Source organism: Suillus discolor, assembly GCF_016758755.1.
Source record: "Suillus discolor strain FC423 chromosome Unknown F5147scaffold_5, whole genome shotgun sequence".
Taxonomy (NCBI): domain Eukaryota; kingdom Fungi; phylum Basidiomycota; class Agaricomycetes; order Boletales; family Suillaceae; genus Suillus; species Suillus discolor.
The window spans coordinates 679,741-698,525 of NW_024541252.1; the positions used below are offsets into that span (position 1 = coordinate 679,741).

General features: G+C 46.0%; 6 protein-coding genes across 6 annotated transcripts; 2 read left to right on the forward strand and 4 right to left on the reverse strand.

Annotated features, from left to right (window-relative positions):
- The first annotated feature begins 61 nt into the window (after positions 1 to 61).
- Positions 62 to 3,650, forward strand: F5147DRAFT_671680 (P-loop containing nucleoside triphosphate hydrolase protein). Its single transcript, XM_041435611.1, has 24 exons — positions 62 to 168; positions 218 to 473; positions 521 to 575; positions 628 to 806; positions 865 to 961; positions 1,014 to 1,122; positions 1,175 to 1,218; positions 1,274 to 1,361; positions 1,414 to 1,480; positions 1,535 to 1,582; positions 1,634 to 1,641; positions 1,691 to 1,746; positions 1,797 to 1,883; positions 1,935 to 1,961; positions 2,010 to 2,070; positions 2,129 to 2,218; positions 2,271 to 2,363; positions 2,414 to 2,566; positions 2,620 to 2,664; positions 2,720 to 2,749; positions 2,801 to 2,924; positions 2,976 to 3,185; positions 3,243 to 3,294; positions 3,349 to 3,650. The coding sequence occupies exons 1-24, from the start codon at positions 130 to 132 to the stop codon at positions 3,434 to 3,436; spliced, it is 2,106 nt and encodes a 701-aa protein (XP_041298084.1). The 5' UTR covers positions 62 to 129; the 3' UTR covers positions 3,437 to 3,650.
- Positions 3,651 to 4,666: 1,016 nt separating this feature from the next.
- Positions 4,667 to 6,263, forward strand: F5147DRAFT_671684 (Intradiol ring-cleavage dioxygenase). Its single transcript, XM_041435612.1, has 8 exons — positions 4,667 to 4,927; positions 4,976 to 5,040; positions 5,103 to 5,165; positions 5,223 to 5,425; positions 5,476 to 5,604; positions 5,657 to 5,781; positions 5,838 to 6,011; positions 6,070 to 6,263. The coding sequence occupies exons 1-8, from the start codon at positions 4,862 to 4,864 to the stop codon at positions 6,247 to 6,249; spliced, it is 1,005 nt and encodes a 334-aa protein (XP_041298085.1). The 5' UTR covers positions 4,667 to 4,861; the 3' UTR covers positions 6,250 to 6,263.
- A 915-nt stretch (positions 6,264 to 7,178) lies between these two features.
- On the reverse strand, positions 7,179 to 8,497 carry F5147DRAFT_671691 (uncharacterized protein). The gene is made up of 6 exons (XM_041435613.1): positions 8,402 to 8,497; positions 8,206 to 8,349; positions 8,106 to 8,153; positions 7,833 to 7,935; positions 7,629 to 7,752; positions 7,179 to 7,574 (listed from the first exon to the last, which is right to left on the reverse strand). Exons 1-6 carry the CDS (start codon positions 8,441 to 8,443, stop codon positions 7,376 to 7,378), a joined length of 660 nt encoding a protein of 219 aa, XP_041298086.1. The 5' UTR covers positions 8,444 to 8,497; the 3' UTR covers positions 7,179 to 7,375.
- Positions 8,498 to 8,725: 228 nt separating this feature from the next.
- On the reverse strand, positions 8,726 to 10,032 carry F5147DRAFT_303974 (Osmotin thaumatin-like protein). Its single transcript, XM_041429119.1, has 5 exons — positions 9,616 to 10,032; positions 9,476 to 9,567; positions 9,305 to 9,427; positions 9,070 to 9,256; positions 8,726 to 9,014 (listed from the first exon to the last, which is right to left on the reverse strand). Exons 1-5 carry the CDS (start codon positions 9,818 to 9,820, stop codon positions 8,917 to 8,919), a joined length of 705 nt encoding a protein of 234 aa, XP_041298087.1. The 5' UTR covers positions 9,821 to 10,032; the 3' UTR covers positions 8,726 to 8,916.
- Positions 10,033 to 11,603: 1,571 nt separating this feature from the next.
- Positions 11,604 to 13,425, reverse strand: F5147DRAFT_671705 (uncharacterized protein; the record flags this gene model as incomplete). Its single annotated transcript, XM_041435614.1, has 4 exons — positions 12,885 to 13,425; positions 12,449 to 12,827; positions 12,252 to 12,394; positions 11,604 to 12,196 (listed from the first exon to the last, which is right to left on the reverse strand). The coding sequence occupies exons 1-4, from the start codon at positions 13,411 to 13,413 to the stop codon at positions 11,607 to 11,609; spliced, it is 1,641 nt and encodes a 546-aa protein (XP_041298088.1). The 5' UTR covers positions 13,414 to 13,425.
- A 2,975-nt stretch (positions 13,426 to 16,400) lies between these two features.
- F5147DRAFT_304030 (uncharacterized protein) lies at positions 16,401 to 17,707 on the reverse strand. Its single transcript, XM_041429120.1, has one exon. The coding sequence runs from the start codon at positions 17,696 to 17,698 to the stop codon at positions 16,550 to 16,552; it is 1,149 nt and encodes a 382-aa protein (XP_041298089.1). The 5' UTR covers positions 17,699 to 17,707; the 3' UTR covers positions 16,401 to 16,549.
- Between the last annotated feature and the right edge of the window lie 1,078 nt (positions 17,708 to 18,785).

The following is an 18,785-nucleotide window of genomic DNA, read 5'->3' on the forward strand; positions in this document are numbered from 1 at the left end:
TCATGGCTTGGGCGTATCTGAACAGGCTCACGTGGGAGATAACGACTATAAAAACGGCGATCATGACTGCTACCACCCCTCTACCCTCGTCTGTACTTTGTCATAGTGAGCTTATCCGTAACAGCAATAATGCCGCCGAATGAACCAGCAATCCCTGGGGCATTAGCAGTAGGTCAAGCTGATACTTCGTGAATTTCTGTCCTGACGTTCCTCGCAGGAGAATATCCCTGAGTGCCCGTCCCCTGAAAAAACGGAGAAGGCTGAACACCACTACTTGCGCCGTAACTTTATATGGGCTAAGGCAAACAATTCAACTCCCGCACAAGAATATGATAGTCCAGGGCAGCACTGGGGTGCTCCGCGTTCGCAATATGATTGGCAGCCATATGACCCATCATCCGTTCAGCCTGCGCCACCTCGCGAGGACATCGAGAATTACTTTTACCTCGATATCCGGTATGCTGACCGGGACAGTACGACATACGCTCTAAACTCCGGCTTTGTGCTGATCTTTTCACAGCGGAACCTGATGCAGTTTTCAGTCATTTCAGTAGTACCTTGATTGACTTCTCGCGGTTGGTGATTTCTGAGTATCTTGTTAAGCGAATCTTTATCCCATCTTCTTAGCATGGCTATTGGCGACGAATTTTTCGAACCAAACCCAGAATCGCCTCTCCCTCACTTTGTCTTCAAACTCGATAAGCTCAAGGCCCACCATTTGGATGCACGTTCAGCTTTATCTAATCTTTCAGGGGAGGAGTTGAAGAAAAAAGCACGCGATCTTGGCCGTTTGGACTCGTTGACCCGTATGCGTCATTTTACTGATGACTCTTGCATTGACCATTAGCTAACACTCCACGTCAGCCCAGAAAACTATACAAGATGCCCAGCAGTACCTCGAGGATCTCGTTGATCAGTTGGACATTCTCATACCTTTGGTTGAGAAAGAGTTCGAACCTATGTAAGAATTTCTGTGTCGCAAAATCAAATGGTGTTTACCCCCGCTTTGTCAGATCCAAGCGCCTGGAACTAGAGCTATCTTATGGCCACATTTCATTTGATCTTCTCAAGTACTACTTCAAGAAAGGAGAGAGATACTATTACGAGTCTTTCGGCGATAAGGTCAGTTAGGATATTTTGCTGGATGTCGTACTGAACGGCTTGTATGAGTTAGCTGGCCTTTGTACTAAATGACACGAGCAAGGACTCGACTTTTGGGCAAGCATGTTTCCGCCGATATTTTCTTCATTTTTGTCATGATTCCAATTCTCAGTATTCTTAGCGTTAATGGCCGTGGTATGATATGGGATGGCCATGCATATGTCTACGTGAGAAGAGATGTTGGCATTGGTCGTTACCCCGTAAGCTGGACCTTCTCACTACTGTTACTACTTTTCACCGATAGGATTGCAGGGGACAAAGGCATTATCTGATCTTGAGTGCAAGATCATGCAAGAAGATGTACACAATGAACTGACTGGTATGTCGTTTTTATCATGAATAACGATGTATGTTCCTACATTCATTCCTGTAGAGCGCGGAAGATTGTATGCTGCTGTGTCGGGGATTCATTTCAAGTCATGTGCGTATTTTTTTGGTATTCCATTATGTTTGGCTGATCTATCATTCCAAGATGATGGCGTAAGCTCTTCGTCACTTACATTCATGACGTTTAACCAATTTGCCGCAGCGCCGTGTGGTCATTGATAAAAATGGCTATCGTAACAGAAAGCCGGGCTCCCCACGGTATTTACCCTCTGTTGATGTCGTAACTGACATGTTAATTCGAGGTTTAGTGACTATGATGATGAATATATTCCCCATTATGCACCTTCAATTGTTGATGGTGACGTACTTCATTCTCGTCCTGGTTCCCCTTGCGCGTATGTGCCATCTTGTTGCCGAACGTCATCATTCATGAAAGTATCCATTAGCGGTGACAACTCACGGCCGGAATTTTTGTATGTTCTCACTAGTGCTCGTGAATGTTATGCTCATAATGACATCAGAGAGGAAGACCGACTGTACCTTTTACCAGTGAAAGTACAAGGTTTCGATATCCATCGCAAGGCATGTATCAACCCATTGACATGTTCATCAAACCCTCATGCCACTAACCTTGCATCAGTCTTGGGAGACGTTTGACGTTCGTAAACTTGAGGAGATCCATTTTGATGAACATGCTTGGGACCATCTCGTTCTTAATAAATCGACAAAGGTAGAAACATTGGCAATTGAACTTGAAGGATCAGCTTCTGATAGTTGATTAGGCTCTTGTCAAAGGGCTCGTCAATGTTACGAGGATGACCAATACATCCAAGGAGGTGTTCTCTGACGTCATTACTGGGAAAGGTGGAGGATTGGTGAGGACACTTACGTGTGGATGATTCTGGTGTCACCAATAAGTTTCCAGATTGCGCTCCTACATGGTCCACCTGGGACAGGCAAAACTCTGACCGCGGAAGCTGTGGCCGAACACTTGAAACGACCACTCTATGTTCTCAGTTCACTTGAGCTTTCGACTGTACCCGCTGAATTGGAGAAAAAGCTGGGTGATGTTCTGAAGGTTCGTGAGCTCAAATTTTCGTTCGCCGTTTCTTAATCATAGCCTTGTCACAGCTTGCAACGACATGGGATGCAGTCGTCCTCATTGACGAAGCCGATGTGAGTCAGTTTCGATGTCTACGCGTCACGTTCATTCCACATACTGCGCCCTTAGGTGTTTCTGGAGCAGAGGAGTCTTCATGAGGTCCGTTATTATACATCTCTTGCAAATCGGTATACCTGAACGTTCTTGAAGTTGGAGCGAAACGCTCTCGTTTCTGTTGCTCTTCGGGTCCTCGAGTACCATCGCGGTGTCCTTTTCTTGACTACCAATCGTATTCAAGCCTTTGACGAAGCCTTCCTATCCCGGTTTTCCATTGGTAACTACCTCGCCTATTAAGGATCGTTTCATCACCTGACGTCTGTTAAAGCCGTGAAGTACCCAGAGCTGGATGTTGACGCCCGTTTGACCATCTGGCGCAAATTCTTTGAGCTTGCTGGGTGCGAACTGTGGGGTGGCAGTGGACAGCCTGAAGACGGACGGCAGAGCCCGGATGAGTTTGTCAAACTTGAAGGACAAGAACCGCAATGCTATGTTTCGCTTGCCGACCTGAAGGAACTGGCTGCGAAGCCTTTCAACGGTATGCACTGCTTTTTATATCTGAAACCCTTCCATTGACTAGTCCCAAAAAAATTAGGTCGTACTATCAAGAATCTTGTGCGGACCGCACAAGCGTTGGCCATGTCATCGTATGGCATCTCCCTGTATGGTGTATGCTCCAGTACTTATACTTGTGGTTTCAGGGACGAACCGCTTTCCCTTGAACACGTCAAGGTTGTAGTTGAAGCGCAAGAGAAATTCTTGACCGAGTTTGCTAACATGAAAGTATGACCGACCGTCCCATTATGACCGCGGATCTTTGGCTATTGTGTAACAGGTTGTTACGTTGTTTTTGTACGTGGTGTCTTTGACAGAATCTTAAACAAGCATAGCATCGAGTCACAGGGTTGATGTCCAACAAGATTGTACAGACACAAGATAAGGTTGAATGAAACTTTTTTGAGGGGGCTTTGGTGTTGGACACCAGTTGTCCGTCGTACGTTGATATTGTAACATAAGGAGACACCGCTGTCCCTGTGGCAAGTAATAGTAGCGTCAGGTTCAGAGATTTGGCTCATCAGTGTCCAAATCAGTGCCTATAGAAACAAGGTAAGGAGGGATCTGTGACGTGAAGGAACAGTAGCATTAAGCGATAATGAACGAAGCCTGCGCAGAATCCAAATACCGCACGGTAAGGTATGTCAGTGATCACTAGTGGGAGTGGTCCTGAAAAAGGCAAAGTGTGAAGTTATATTCTACACTGCATTATTTTTACTTACGGGTTATTTCCGACAATTGGAAGTGAGAAACCTATGATATAAATGATATATGGATTAACATACACCTCAAGCTATAAGACAACCGACGGATGTAGCCGCGATATTAATGTCATGCGGGTAGGAGGGTTGTGTAAGCGTCTGTGCATCTCAGCCTCGTCCTATATCTGCATATTTCTCACACTCGAGATCAAAGGGAGATAGGCTATCGTCGAACGAGCTTGAGGGCGTTGAACTGACTCGAAACATGATATTCAGGGGAGTGAGCAGCAGACGCAGTGTTGAGAGCCTATGCGTCAACAAATGGTATCAGCAAAAGAGTAACTGCTGTATTACATCAGTAAACTGATGAACAAATTAAAATGACATATTAGGAACGAAGATGGGCTCGAGGCTCGCGAGTCGCCAAGGGATCATGAGTAATGTTCGTACCTTGGAGCAATTGGCAAAAATATTCGAAAGGTGACAAATAGCCTGCTGGAGGCTGGTCACTCCGGCGTTTGCGTTTGCCAAAACCCTTCTCGCGGAAATACATGGGACGACTCAGTGGATAGTACCCCGGATTCCCTGTGCCGTGGCCCATCAGTTGACCAATATTATAAATCCTGGCCACATCATCGAGTATCAAAAATACAACGACTTTCACAAGTACTGAAAGTCAGACAGTGATTGCATGGCAGTATGAGAACGAGGAGTAATGGCATGAGACTGAAGCTACGTAAAGTTGATAAACGGTTACGACGGGATCAAGACGGGATATCATAATATATATTTCAATAATTATGGTTCTACATAATCGAGGCGCTGCCAGCATGAAACGCCCATTGCACTTTAATGATCCGGACCATCCAGATATTATATCATTATATACCCGTCGCACTATATAATCCCAGGTTCCGAACCGTGGCATTATTACCCCAACCTTCTCTGAATCCACATCATGTCAGACGCACCAGAAGTCAAGGCCACCTCGAACGGCATTTCTCCTCCAAGCTTCCACTTGCCAGTCAGTCGTCGTCGTGGTGCTCACAGGTTCTTTCTGACAAAGCACTAGTTACCTGATAGACCAGACATCATCACCGCCAACATTCAGAAACTCACGGAGCTAACGCCTAATCCGTACGTGCCATGAGTACTCCAAACGCAAATGGGTACACATATAACATACTGTATGCATGCAGACGCCACAGGTTCATCTTCAAGGCACTGATCAAGCACCTGCACCAATTCGTCAATGAGACCAGGCATGTTTTCTTCCTGCTACATCTCTAGTTCTCGATTGACGCCAGGACTGTCCTCAGTCTAACCACAGATGAATGGATGGCAGCAATTGATTTCTTGACACGCACTGGACAAAAGTGCACACCATTGCGTCAAGAAAACATTCTACTATCAGATGTCCTGGGTGTTTCTGCTCTCGTCGACGCACTAAACAATCCCGTTGCAGGAGGGGCAACTGAGAACAGCGTCCTGGGTCCATTCTTCACCGAGGACGCTGCAGATGGTGAGTTGCAAGCAATTCCAGTGCACGTTTATTTGTAAATCGACTCGCAGTGGGCTTTGGTGAATCGATTGCGTCTGAAGGAAAAGGAGATTACATGTACGTCGAAGGTCGGATTTTGACGACCGACGGGCAGCCAATCCCCAACGCCGTCATTGAAACTTGGGAAACCGATGACCATGGTTAGCTCCTTCCAAATATTATCTTACGATTCATACTCATTATCTCCGTCAGGATTTTATGACACTCAGTACACAGATCGCTCACATCCCGACTGCAGAGGTCGCCTACGCTCCGACGACGATGGTAAATTTGGCTATCGCGCTGTTGTGCCAGTAGCGTACCCAATTCCTGGAGACGTAAGTCGATGTTTCATGGCTATGTGATCTTACACCGAAAATGTCGTCCCTAACAGGGTCCTGTTGGTGAACTTCTTCTCCTTCTTGGCCGGCACAACATGCGGCCAAATCATTTACACATGATGGTCGAAGCCCCTGGTTTCCACAAATTGGTCACGGCATTTTATCCAGATGGCTGCGACTATCTAAGAAGCGATTGCGTCTTCGGTGTCAAGAAATCCTTGGTGGTGGTATGTCTAGGTTCCTGAGTTTCTTTGAGGCCACTTGGTTTGACACTTGTCTTTACAGAACTTAAAGGACGTTGTAGACGATGAGGAAACTCGTAAACGCGGATTTCCCCAGGGTGGCTCATTCAAGTTATTACAATACGACATTGTATTACTCACGGAAGACCAGTCTGCCACGATACGTGCTGGCGTTGAGGAACGTTACACGATTACGCAGGATCATAAAAGTAATAAATCATAAGGGACTTGATACGGATGTATTGCAGATAATCCTGTTTTACTTAGTCATGTGACTCATGTCTTTATTATTAGTGTAATACCGTACCGAATAAAACTGCTAAGGCCATCTGACATTTTTCAGAACGCCCCGTGTGACGTGGAATGCAAAGCGGACGTTCACTAGCACTAGTGTGTACTAGTGACTGACTCCGAAATAGATGGGTTCTCTGTCTTTCAAAAACCTATCTATCTCCCACAAAGACCACGATTGGAGTCACCGCAGTCAATGACACTAGTACGGTCTTGGAGCAGCGCTTTTCCATACACCACTTTTTTGACTTCTTCATTCTCATGCACCATCTCTCGTGTCCAGCATCCTTTTCCATACAGAACTTGGGTGTGTAGTGTAGCATCTCTTTGACATATGATGAAATTTTCATCATGAACCAATTTTCTCGCATCTTTTTGATTTGCTAGTGAGATGAGGATGTCACATAAAATTATGACTACCAATGACAGGAACATGTATGTAGTGCGGAGCTGCATGCTAGGAGCAGAAGAGGATGCAGTGGAAATCACTAAAGAAAGAAAGTGAAGACCGCGCTAATAGCGATGACTGACAAAGAGGATTGATAGGGAGAGGAAGCAATGAGGAAAGGGATGATGACTGTGAGCGCGATGGGGATCTGACACTAGATCTCGTGCGGACGTGCGGTCCAGTCTTGAAGCTTTGAAGCTTGATACGCTGTTCCATAAAAGAAATCAACGGGTGGCGACGGCATAAGGCTGCAGGTAGTAAGAAACGGAAGCGAGATTGGTGTTGAGAGTTACGGACAGGATTTAAAGAGATGGCGGTATTCAGGAGCACTAGGGTTTAAAAAAATGGCATAGGATGCTGCGCAAGGACCGCAAGCTCGACGATTAGGCAACAAAGACGTATGTATAGTATAGGGAAAAGTTCTCAGACGGGGTTCTAGTCCGAATCATAAAATAGAGCCGCATTAGAGCCGATCTATGTATTTCGGAATCGTAAATCACTCCGTTCACTACTACTTAGGACCTATTCAGAACACTAAAAGCATGTAACTAGCCCAATATATAATAGCATACATGTATTATGTACAGATACTTGACACAAACCCAACAGGTCACGCCATCTCAACATCCTCTGCAGCAGTGGCCGCTTTCTTGCCTGTAACACCTTTGTCATCAGCCATAAAAGTGTCAAGTTCGTCATCAAGCTGCTCTGCCGTGGGGGTTTTAGATCGCACAGGCTTTGGAGCCTTTGTCCTTGATGACGAGGCAACTTTCGCGGATCGTGGTTGGCGTGTGCGAGTTAAACCGGCACTGAGAACACGAGGATACAGTTAGAAGCAGTGCTAAAGGTGTTTGACTCCTTACCCTCCTTGCTGTTTCACTCCAGCACCGCCACTCAAGCGCTCTGCCAATGAGGGTCGTTCAATCCTACTCAAGAGCGAAAATGTTCGTAATGGCGCGGTGTCGAATGTGATTTCCATAGATTGTCCTACATAGTGAAGAAAACGATTGAATGAGGACACATCCAGGTCACACCGCACACTCAAACCATCGAATATCAACACATACCTTTAGCAAGTTTACCATCGAACTGTCTTTTGGCACGTGTTGCTTGCAAGGGTGTCTCGAATGACACAACTGCTACACCAGATGAACGTCCACTGCGGTCGTACTTTAAAAATGAAAAGCGGATTTCAGGTTCAGTTTGGTTGTCATCTTCAGTTATATGAGCCAGAAGCGAAAGCGATCCGAATCATCCACAAGCATTGTCCGGTCCATGCGAGCGAAATAAAAATCCGGGTAGGAGGTGATGGGATGTTTTCGAATTCGGAATCATCGTACCCTGATCAAAGGCTCGCGAACGAGCGTGCCTATTTGTCCGAAAATGGACTAGAATGGGGAATAAGGCGCTTTCTAGTCATGGGCGGCATAAGATACTTACCACCAAGTCTTTAGGCGTGATCTCGTAGTGTAGGTTGGATACGATGAGCTTTGTAGTTGAACCAGTGTTGGCTGGTGTATTTGCCTTTGCTGATTGAAGCGGAGCTCGGTCATGGACCCAATGGCCATCAGACCCTTGAGAACGCTGAGGGCATCGATGAATCAGACAAGACACCTGCTACGAAATCAAAACTTACAGTATATGGCTTTTTCTGCCTTTCAGACCTAATGGGAGCCATATAAGATACTTGAACGTCAAGTAATTAGTTCAATGGATGGAAGCGGAGTAGCACGTTGTTCAAGTCGAAGAAATATCATATTCCACAAGGTAATAAGCGGCGTTTGAATTCGGCAGTTTCCGGACGCAGCCCCTGAGTTCAATCGTATAGGTACAAGGTAGTAGGCAGTGTTAGTGAGCGCCAATGAGCATGTAGATTGAAATGAAGATTTTCATTACGATTGATAATCTGATATTCTCACAGATTGTCGGCCAAGAAAATCATGAGCAGGGTTTCACCGAAGAGCGTGTCACAACGCGATTGAATTTGACAATGATCATACGAACCGATTCTGTTCAAAGTACATACATATGGACATAATTTGCTACCCACAAACAACTACTGACAAGATTAGCACCAAGAAATCACGTTATATCGAACGAATACGACAGCTCCAATTTACAACATAAATGGCCATTCGTCGTCTATAGCTACTAGGTGTAGTGAGTTGAAGGTATGCCAGGGCACAGAGTAAGAGTGATATCGGTGTTTGGGCAAGTATACACGACAAAGTCAGCAGGAACATAGCCATCTGAACGATAATTATCAGCCCACTGTACCGATGGCAGTAAGATGAAAACACATACTCGCGCCGTCATTGTCAGGGAATGCGTAGGCATTATAACAAGTGTCATAGTAGAAAGGACTGTTAGGGCCAGGGCCCTCGTTGTTAACGCAGCCTCCTCCACCAGAGGGAAGAGCACCACCGCTGCACGCGCTCGCAGAGGAGCAGCACGGGGAGTAGCACGTGTCGGATCCAGGTCCGGGAACGGGCTAAAACATTATGAATATGCATAATGTCAACACAGATGGATCACTCACGCAGCCAGATGAGATCGTGCAAGCGAAGGCATCGCAACTCGCATCAGCGGAGGAAATCTCCATCCCAACGTTATACCCATAGATGAGCGAGATATCGTATGTCACGCTTCCAGGGATTGCGTACTGCGTTTTAAGTCAGTAACTATTTCAATGCCAGCGACGGGAACCCACAAAGTTGAATTCGGCTCTACTGAAGGGAGTGTTACCATCCCAGGTAGGCCCACCAGTGGTACACGTAGTACCGCCGCTGTTGCATCCAGTACCTAGTGGCGCGGTCAGCGAAAAGCTGACGAGAAGAGTTACACACTTACCGACGTTGATAGCGCCATCCCAGTTGGAGGAAATGCCTAGGTTTGCACTCTGGCCTTCAGCAATGTTGACGTTGGTGTCGATAGAACCGTAGCTAGTGCTCGTGTACAAGAAAACAGATTCGGAGCATTTGTTTACAACGGTGAGAGACTGGGCTCGAGCCACGGTCACGATGGTGGCTAAAACTAAAGCGGAGAGAATGGCCATTGAGCAATGATTAGACGACTTAGAAATGGGAGACAATGATATCGTTGAGACACTTTATGGGCCCCTTTATATCAGAACTCTTTGGCCGTGAGCGCGTCAGTATTTTATTGGAAGTGGATACCAAAAATGAAGCCACAGGATTTCGTCGCAAATAATGCGAATTGGCAAGTAGTAGTATGCTGCGGGATGCACATGGTCATTGATATTTGACCGGAAACCCTGATCCGGAAGACGGTAAGAATTGACGGAGGATGCGATCATTGCGATGACAGTTCATCATTGCACGAAGGGTGCTAAAAGACAAAATAAGTACTGCGTTCAACTTGAAACACACTAACAACAAAATAATACTTCTGTAAACAATAGGTATTGTGCGAGGCACCAACAGACAATGAATAAAGTTTTTTTCTAAAAAGAAACTTCTGTCAGTGCATGACTGCCACTGCAATTTGTTATAAGGTCACGAAACTATTTCTGATCTGGTTGTTTGGAGACTCACTTGTGATTGACACACGGTTGAAAGGCTGTAGCGCGTTGTGGGCAAGCTTGAGTTGGCCACTAGCGTAATTTAATCCAACAAGCAAATAACTATAATCAATATAAGCTGATGAAGGGTAGGTTGACGGGCTTGCAATCTACTTACTTGACTTGTGCAGTGTGTAGCTTGTTCAAACTTTTACGTTGTATATTGGGGTTTACTCAAGTATACGAGCCTTGTTTTCAACTCCGCGGCATATATACATACTCCGAGTTGCAAAGGACCAGGCCTTGTTTACGCTCAGCCCAGAGTCTTGGGTACAGTTAAGGATGCTAGGCTGTTCAGCGCTACATCAGGCTTCACGATCCGAAGCGCAAGGTCAGGGATGCTAAGCTGTTCCGAAAAATGCTACATCAGGCCTCATGATGACCCAAAGCGCGAGGAAGACCCTTTCGTCCTAGTTTTCTGTTGTGGCCATCCAGTGTAAAAGCCGTGACTATTTTTATGAAGTGGCTTTCCGGATTTAAGTATAACTTATGGTATGGCATATAGTATTGGTACCGGCCCGGCATCTTCATTCTAGCGCTGGCCACTGCATCATCCCTGGTTCCACGCCACTTCACATCCATCATGTAGACTGGTTGCGACGTGATGAAAGATTGATATTTTTATTGCCGTGTTCCTATAGAATGCAAGTCCATTGCTGGACTAGGTTTATGGATTGATTCTGAATCTTCTCTTCAACGATTCTTTACTTGCATATCCTATGCATCGGCATTTTCGTACATCGTGCCCTATCATTGAACTTTAACACGAGCGTCTACAGGATTCATCATTCTGTAGCCCACACCCTATATTTCACTCACCCGGTCTCTCACACTTTCGGACCTAAAGAGGCTTGTCACTGGCGGTTGCACACATCACTGCAGCTAGCAGGATCTCTGCTATACCAGCCAAAGATACATCATTAATCAGATGTGATTTTGCTGCTACTCACGCGTTTAAGCACCTCCCGAGATATTTTTATTTGACCTTGCGTGTTTTGTAAAATCCATAACATAGAACAACACGACATGAACTTTGTAATCAATATACTACCGAGTATGAGAACATAAGTCTGTGCGTTATGATTATAATGAGCAGCAAAGAATACCACGAGCAAGTGAATCATGAGTAGGAGGGAAACAACACGGTTCAAACAGTAGAGCATTCCAAGAAACAGGAAACACAAACCAAGGTACTGCTCTAATTGCCTTCAAACTGAGGGGGAGACGATGAGTAGTGCATAAGACTAGTACAATTTGTTTATCAAGATTCAAATTTACAACCATAAACGGTAGGCTTTCCCTGCAGTTCTTTCAATACCATACCCGGAAACTCCACGACCAAGTGTTCGATCGTGAACATGTTCATGGATCTCCCTGTTCCAAAGTCATCAGCCCCATCTCTGGCCCCCTTAAAGGCGTCACTAGCTCTCTTGCCCAACCCCTTCTGCATCAGGTCAGATACCCTCTCCAACGCGTCCTCGTCATCCGGTAAAGTGAACGGAAACTGATTATGGTGTGCAAAGCAGTGTGCAATGACGCGAGCGAAGTTGAGCTCTTTGAGTTTGCTGACATAGTCAACAATCTCTTGGCATGTCCCATTATGAGGTTGACTGGGACGCAAGTTCCCTTGATTGCTATCGAGGAGAAGACAGCGGAAGTCGTCGATCGTGCCTTTCCCTGACATGCATATCATGATGACGTGCGGCAGCATTGCCCACGGTGATGAGATAATGTCTTCATCTAAAACAAGTGTAACATCGAACCAATTGGGTTCTCCCATCTCGCAGAAAGAGGGGGCTGGGGCTGGGAATGCGGGATTCCTGGTGATACGGCAATAGATATTGTGGAATTCTGGTATGAAGTAAGGTAATGAAATTATTAACAAAATTTCGTTTACATTACTCACCGCCATGCGAACAGAACCGCTGAATCGCGACCAATAAAGGCGTGTTCGATGTCAACCACAACGCACGTACAAGCAACGTGGATGGATACGTCGCAACGCACGAAATGCCGCGACCATTTGCGACTATCAATCCTTCAGACAAACTAAACACACAGTGTTTAAATGCCACTCCCTGAAACCGTGCCAATATCACATACCTCTGGTGAAAGTCGAGAAGCCCCAGTCTAAAAACCGTTTTCTTCACCCAATCCGTCGTGACAATGGATACGTAGACCTGCATAGCATCGCATTGCCTGTTGAATTTCATTTTGCCATCACAAGGCTTCGCGTTCCTCCGTGCCGGCAACAGGCCCAAAGCTTCAAGCTCCCGTTCAATGTTCGCATACATTAATTGAAGATCGACGCGAACAATCACGCGGGTAAGGAGACCGGATTTTAACTTAGCTATCTTGCATTCAGACAGAAGAAGACAGAGCGTCAAGAAACGCGCGACGAGGAAAAGGTTGTCGGTGTCCCATTCTGGTTCAACTGTAATTTGGTAGCGTTTGTGTGAAGAATCCGGTGGAGGCGTCGGGCCTGGGAACAAGGCATTGAGCTAATGGTACATTACTCTAACTGGAAAGATACACTTACTAACTAGCACATCTCCAGCAGCGGCAGTCTGCGGGGCGCCGCCTCTTTCAGGTGGAAAGTCAGAGGGCCCAGAGAAATGATCTAAAAAACGCGTGAAGCCGATGCGTTGCCATACGCTCAAATGAGTTCCCAGTGCGTCGAGGGTAGGAATGCGTGGTTTCCCGCAACTGAGCTCGATCTCCTGAAGCAGCAATGTGGCCTGAATCCTAAGTTCTTGCAGCATTGTGATTGCGCGATCGAGTGCGTCTTTCTTCTCTGGTATGTTATAGAATTGGACAAGCTCCCAGAGCATCTGTGCTCGCGTTTGGCACGAACAGTCACCAACGTGCGCATCAAAGGCAGATAGAAGCTGAGATGGTGGTGTGAACGACGTGGGTGTTTCTAGTTCCCTATATGATATTGCGGATCGGAGGATAGAAAGGGCTTTCCACATCGAGTGTGTCGCACAAAGACATTGAAAGGCTACTCGACTAAGGTCTGCATAGCGTACGGGCTTGTTGACATCAGAGAGGAGAAGTGCGATAACCATGGATCCCCGAAGTATATGTATGAGTTCGGCAGGGAATTGCGAACGAGATGACGAAGATATGGGACGTGTTAGTGAGTAACACGAAGAGAGATAGGACTAGGTCTTAGAGACGAGGACTTTCTGTGAGGCGTTCTGTTGTGCTTGGAGCGGGGAAATCAGAGTATCCGATTCTGCTGGAGTCATGAGTGTACAGGGGCAACATAAATACGTTTGAGAGAGTCCTACTAGGCCCGAACGAGTATGGTAGCATGTAGAACATTGAAAATATAAAGGGGATCGTGAAGACGGAGCACAAGAGAATGAAGTACGAAGGGGGGTGTATCCACGTAACTCGGATGCGAAGAGTAGCACTCTTCGCATCCGGTTTCTGGTACCCTGTTATCAGTGACAGTCGGATCTTACTCGATTCTTTCGAGTTTATCCGAGTGCGTAGTACAACAGTGTTTGAACTTTGAAGCGCCAATGGCTCGCCAGGCATGCAGCTGGCGGGTATAGTACAGTGTAATTCGCTTCGATCCGATCAGCCAATCACAGCGCGGCATCCATCTGTCACGTGGTGAGAAAAAGCCATAGCCATGTTCATGGCGCTGGCAACCGCCATGTCTTCTCCCCTGGCCAGCCAACGGCCTGCCACTGGAACTTCAAACATTGGTGTGTAGTGTCCTGTTAGCATTCCGAAGTAGATCGGCTCCCAACACATGAGTACTTGAGTCAATTGCATCAGCGGTGAAGACTTCAACGTTGCAACCACCGCTCGGTAAGCATATTTCCTCATCATTCTTGTCGAAGCTCAGCGGTGGAACTTTAACACGAGCGTCTGCAGGATTCATCATTCTGTAGCCCACATCCTATATTTTACTCACCCAGTCTCTCACACTTTCGGAGAATCAAGGGTTCACCGTGTTCAGTACCATCATCATTGGGCAATACATGGTCCCCGACTGTCGCGCCGACTCGTTGTGCCTTTAAAAGTATTTGGACTTATCAAACTTGGTCCGGTTTTCCGAGCCAAACCACCCGCTCTTCCAGGCACGGGGAAGTGAGTCTCTGTCGCAAAACATAGCCTGTACTGCCTACATATCGTAGCCGATGAAACGGAATATTAGGTCATACTGATACAGTGAGTATTGTTTGATCTCAGAGAAAAATTACCACCGCCCTCCCGTAGAATGATTCTGTGCAGAGATCGTAAAAATAGACCGTTCAGATCATCCCCAGAGATGGTTGCGTTTTCTGAGTGGAATCATTCTTCAGATTCTGATATGTCAACAGTGTAGTCAACAGAATCACGGCCCTGTTTTCTGTGCCGCAGGGAGCGCCACATCTACGAGCCCAGGATACTACTCAAATGACCTTGAGGCAGGTACTTATTGTGAATGAATATCTCAATCAAGTTAATACTAAGCACGATCAGATACTCATAACCATGTTACTGCGATGCCGGTGGTACCTTAAATACCATCAGACATACTGGCCTCGGCTTCCATCTTACAAGCCTCCGTTACAGGATTCCTCTGACGTATGTGTCAAACTGCATACGCAGTCTTCGCTATCAGCAACGAACAGATGGGTTTCTTTTAATGGATTAGAGCCTGAGACAGATTTGAATCAGGCATCTTAGGACCACTGAAAGAAGCGAGGTTCTCGCTGCTTCCGCAATTCTTCACGACAATTCCTAGTGTTTTGGGCGTTGTAGTAGAAATGCTGATGAATGCATGTAAGGAACTAGGTCTACCGCCATTTTTTATAATAATGGTGAATCAGATTTGCTAGAATGAACTGCTTGATTCAATGTCAACCCGAGCACCGCGAACACCGATTCAGAAAATATAAATCTACGTTCAACCGGCTCCCTTGTCTCTTAGATGTGGTGTGCTAACCTAAATTTATCAATTATCAAGTACTATCATGGTCAGTCATGTTCTCAGAAGCTATCATATGCGGAAAACGAGACTCGCAACTTCAAGTCTTGGCCGCAATGTCACTCTCGCCATTCTTTGATGGCTACATTGAGTTGCGAGCTAACCGTAATTACATTAACCATCAGCTAGGTGGTTGTCGATCATCAGCACAAATGTAATTTCCCACAGTCATGTTCAGCACCTTCACGGCAACCTAGACTCATCAGGAAAACACCAACTTACTTAATCACGACTTTTTTAGACTTTTTACTCCTTTTTCAAAAATGAGTGGGCTTTTTTTCCTTTTTTTTCTTGATTCACTGCCTGGTCCCAACTTGAGTATTGGGAATGGTTTATTGTTATTATTTAATACTGTTGCAATAGTTGGAATTCACAATTTGTAAAGATTACCACCTCAGGAGAGGATTTGAAAATAAACATAATTAAACATAATCAGCACTCTGTGCCACTTACTGGTAACAAATTTCTGTGTTTATGTTTTTAAACATGTCTCTTAAGTTGATAAAACATATTGGAACACATAAATTTGGATCTGGCAGTGAATTAAGAAAAAAAAGGAAAAAAAGCCCACTCATTTTTGAAAAAGGAGTAAAAAGTCCAAAAAGTTGTGATTAAGTAAGTTGGTGTTTTCCTGATGCTCCAGCTTCTCCCAAGTTTCTTCAGACATACACGGGAACAGCTTTCCGGCCCATGCCACCCATTCAGTCCTGTTCATATGGAATTTCGCTAGATTTAGTCCGCTCCGCATGGCACGAAGGCATATGAGAAAACCAGACAGGAACAGCATTTAATGCGGCTACAAGAGATGAATACATGTCCAAAAGGACTGCGCTAGGCTGATGGGCAAAGGACTGGAACATAGTACAGTGCATGTGTGACGCCACCTTAGAATGAGTGCATGAAAATAAGACGTTGTCCTGTCCCAGGCACTTGAAGGCCTGTGTCCTTTCACAACTTGACAAGTATCGCTTGGATTGTATTTGACATGAAGGCTATGTATGTCTGTAATGTTTTACCAAGACAGACACGACACTGCAAACGAGCATCGCTTTCACGTCAATGTTGAGTATCTCCTTATCAACCACATTGATCTGACAAATCGAATAGCATATATCTCATGGCCTCCGGGTAAAACATCACAAGCCTACGTGAGTCTGACTAGCTTACAGTACAAGCAATAACTGATGAGTCCAATATGTGTCACATGACATTTGTTATACTCCTTGGATCAACCAACCCTCCCATCCTTCCCTTTTCCCAATGCACGGTCCTTCCTGCAACTTGAATGCAATGTCATCCAATCTGGCCATGATTTTTGCGGTGATGACAGCTGCAGCTGGTGGTGCCCAGCTTGCTGCTATGCACTTCAGCTTTCCGTGTCCAAAGGCATACAGCTGGTCCCTTTTAGGAGCGGCATGGCTCACATGAAACCGCATAGGATTGAAGGATTCTGGATCATTTCCGAAGAGAGGCAATTTGTGTGCCTCTTCAATGTCTGCCACATCTATGGATGGGACGAACGGTCGCTTCCACCATGGGACGACCACAGCATGAGTGATGTGTCGAGTCAGGGGGTGGAGTTGGAGAACCTCACAGATGATCGCCTCTACACTAGGCTGCGCTCTTGTCCCTTCGTTTGCGAAGGTGTGGAACTGATCGTCAGTGGGGTTCTCATTGTATGAGATAAATGCATCGCGTAGCACGCTATCGCGGTTAGAATATACCACCGCAATTGCTGTCACGCGCCACATTGTTTCATATGCGGGGATGATGAGATTGAGAGGATTGGTTTGATCTGGAACCCATCTCATGATGTGATGGTTGATGCAATCGAGCACTTCTGTAGTGGGAGTAGTGCTCGATTTGGATTGTGCCCAACGGTCGTTGATGGCCTTTGTCACAAATGCCACATCCACGGGGTCAAGATCTTCAATATCTGTGTCCAGCAGACCTGCCAATACAACACTGAGTGTGACAGACTGCACGAAGGTGGCGTAGTCGAGGCTCTTTGCATTAAGGAACCTGTTCACACAGATTTCGGCGATGTCAACGAGCCTTGACCATCCCTCTTTCGCGCTGACGGCGCCTATTAGGACTTTCGCTTCGCGAGTGAAGTTGTCATGGATGCCAGTATCATCGCTGACAAAGGTGCTCGATATACCGAGCGCCTTCACCAAACACTGGTTTGGTATGGATCTTGCGTGTAATAATGCGGGAGTAGGGATATCAGGAGGACTCAGTAATGTCCTGACGGCGTGGATACTGCTGTGTATCCTTGTCTTTGGGGTTGTGAAAGCTTTGGCGACGATTGCCGCGACTGCAACTGCGGCGGAGAAAATCAACACGATACTAGTATGAGGCATTGCAGGTGTTAACTGAATGAACTTCCATTGACCTATTTATCCAGGCGATTTGTACCCTCCATTCTCCGATCGCTAGCTTTGGAACCGTGTAACCTTCTGACTAGAGTTCAACATGTTTTTGACTTGAACTCTAATATTGCGCGGTTTTTTCGCAATCTAGGAGATGTCTTAATAGCTGCAGCTCGAGAACATTTGAGCTCGTGCCTACAGACTGTCAGGGAACTTTTACTTTGTTTACCCTTCCCATCATCGAAGTGGTGTTTTTGTAGGCACACCACATGCAGCAATAGGCCTGGTCAATTCTAAAATGACATTGTCAATGTCGACTTGACCTTACGGCCGTCCTCGTAAATTACTTAATACGTGGATCCGAGTGATGTGGGACTTGTTAGCATTCCGGAATAGATCGGCTCTTGTAGAAACCTTGTTAGCATTCCGAAATAGATCGGCTCTATGTAGAAACCATGTTAGCATTCGACTGAGTAAAAGTTGGACCCCGCAAACTGTGTCGGAGAAAGGTATGGAGCTCGCGGTCTCTGCGAACATCATTCTCTGCTTTTTTTTTCAACCCTAGTGCTCATGAATGGCGCCACCTCTCTGCATCCTCATTATAACACCAATTCTGCGTCCGCCTCGCCATGAAATATCTGGTTAAAACTTTTCGGAACAGTGCATCATGACCAGGCAGCACGTCCGTGTCAGGATCTAGTGTCGGATACCCTTCGCGTTCGTCGTCGACATCTTTTCTCTTGTTGTCTTTCCCCACCAGCTGACTCTTACTGCTACCTCATGGCAGGTGCCTTCATATTTGATTTCCAGTGTTCCACTGCATCCTGTGTTTTTTCTTGTACTCCCACCTCGTGCACACTACCCTACTGTCTATATACATGTTTCTGCCGAATGTTGGTAATCATAATTGTATATTACCATCAGAACATCAGATGGACCACTCTTGACAGAGACAACACGGGGGGAAAGGTGAAGTTGACTCAAGCATGAATTGTAAGGGTCCGCTGTTACCGCATACAGAAAGTGGTTGCTGTAGCAAAAAGCCTTGCAGTGATACATTGGGTAATATGAGGGATCA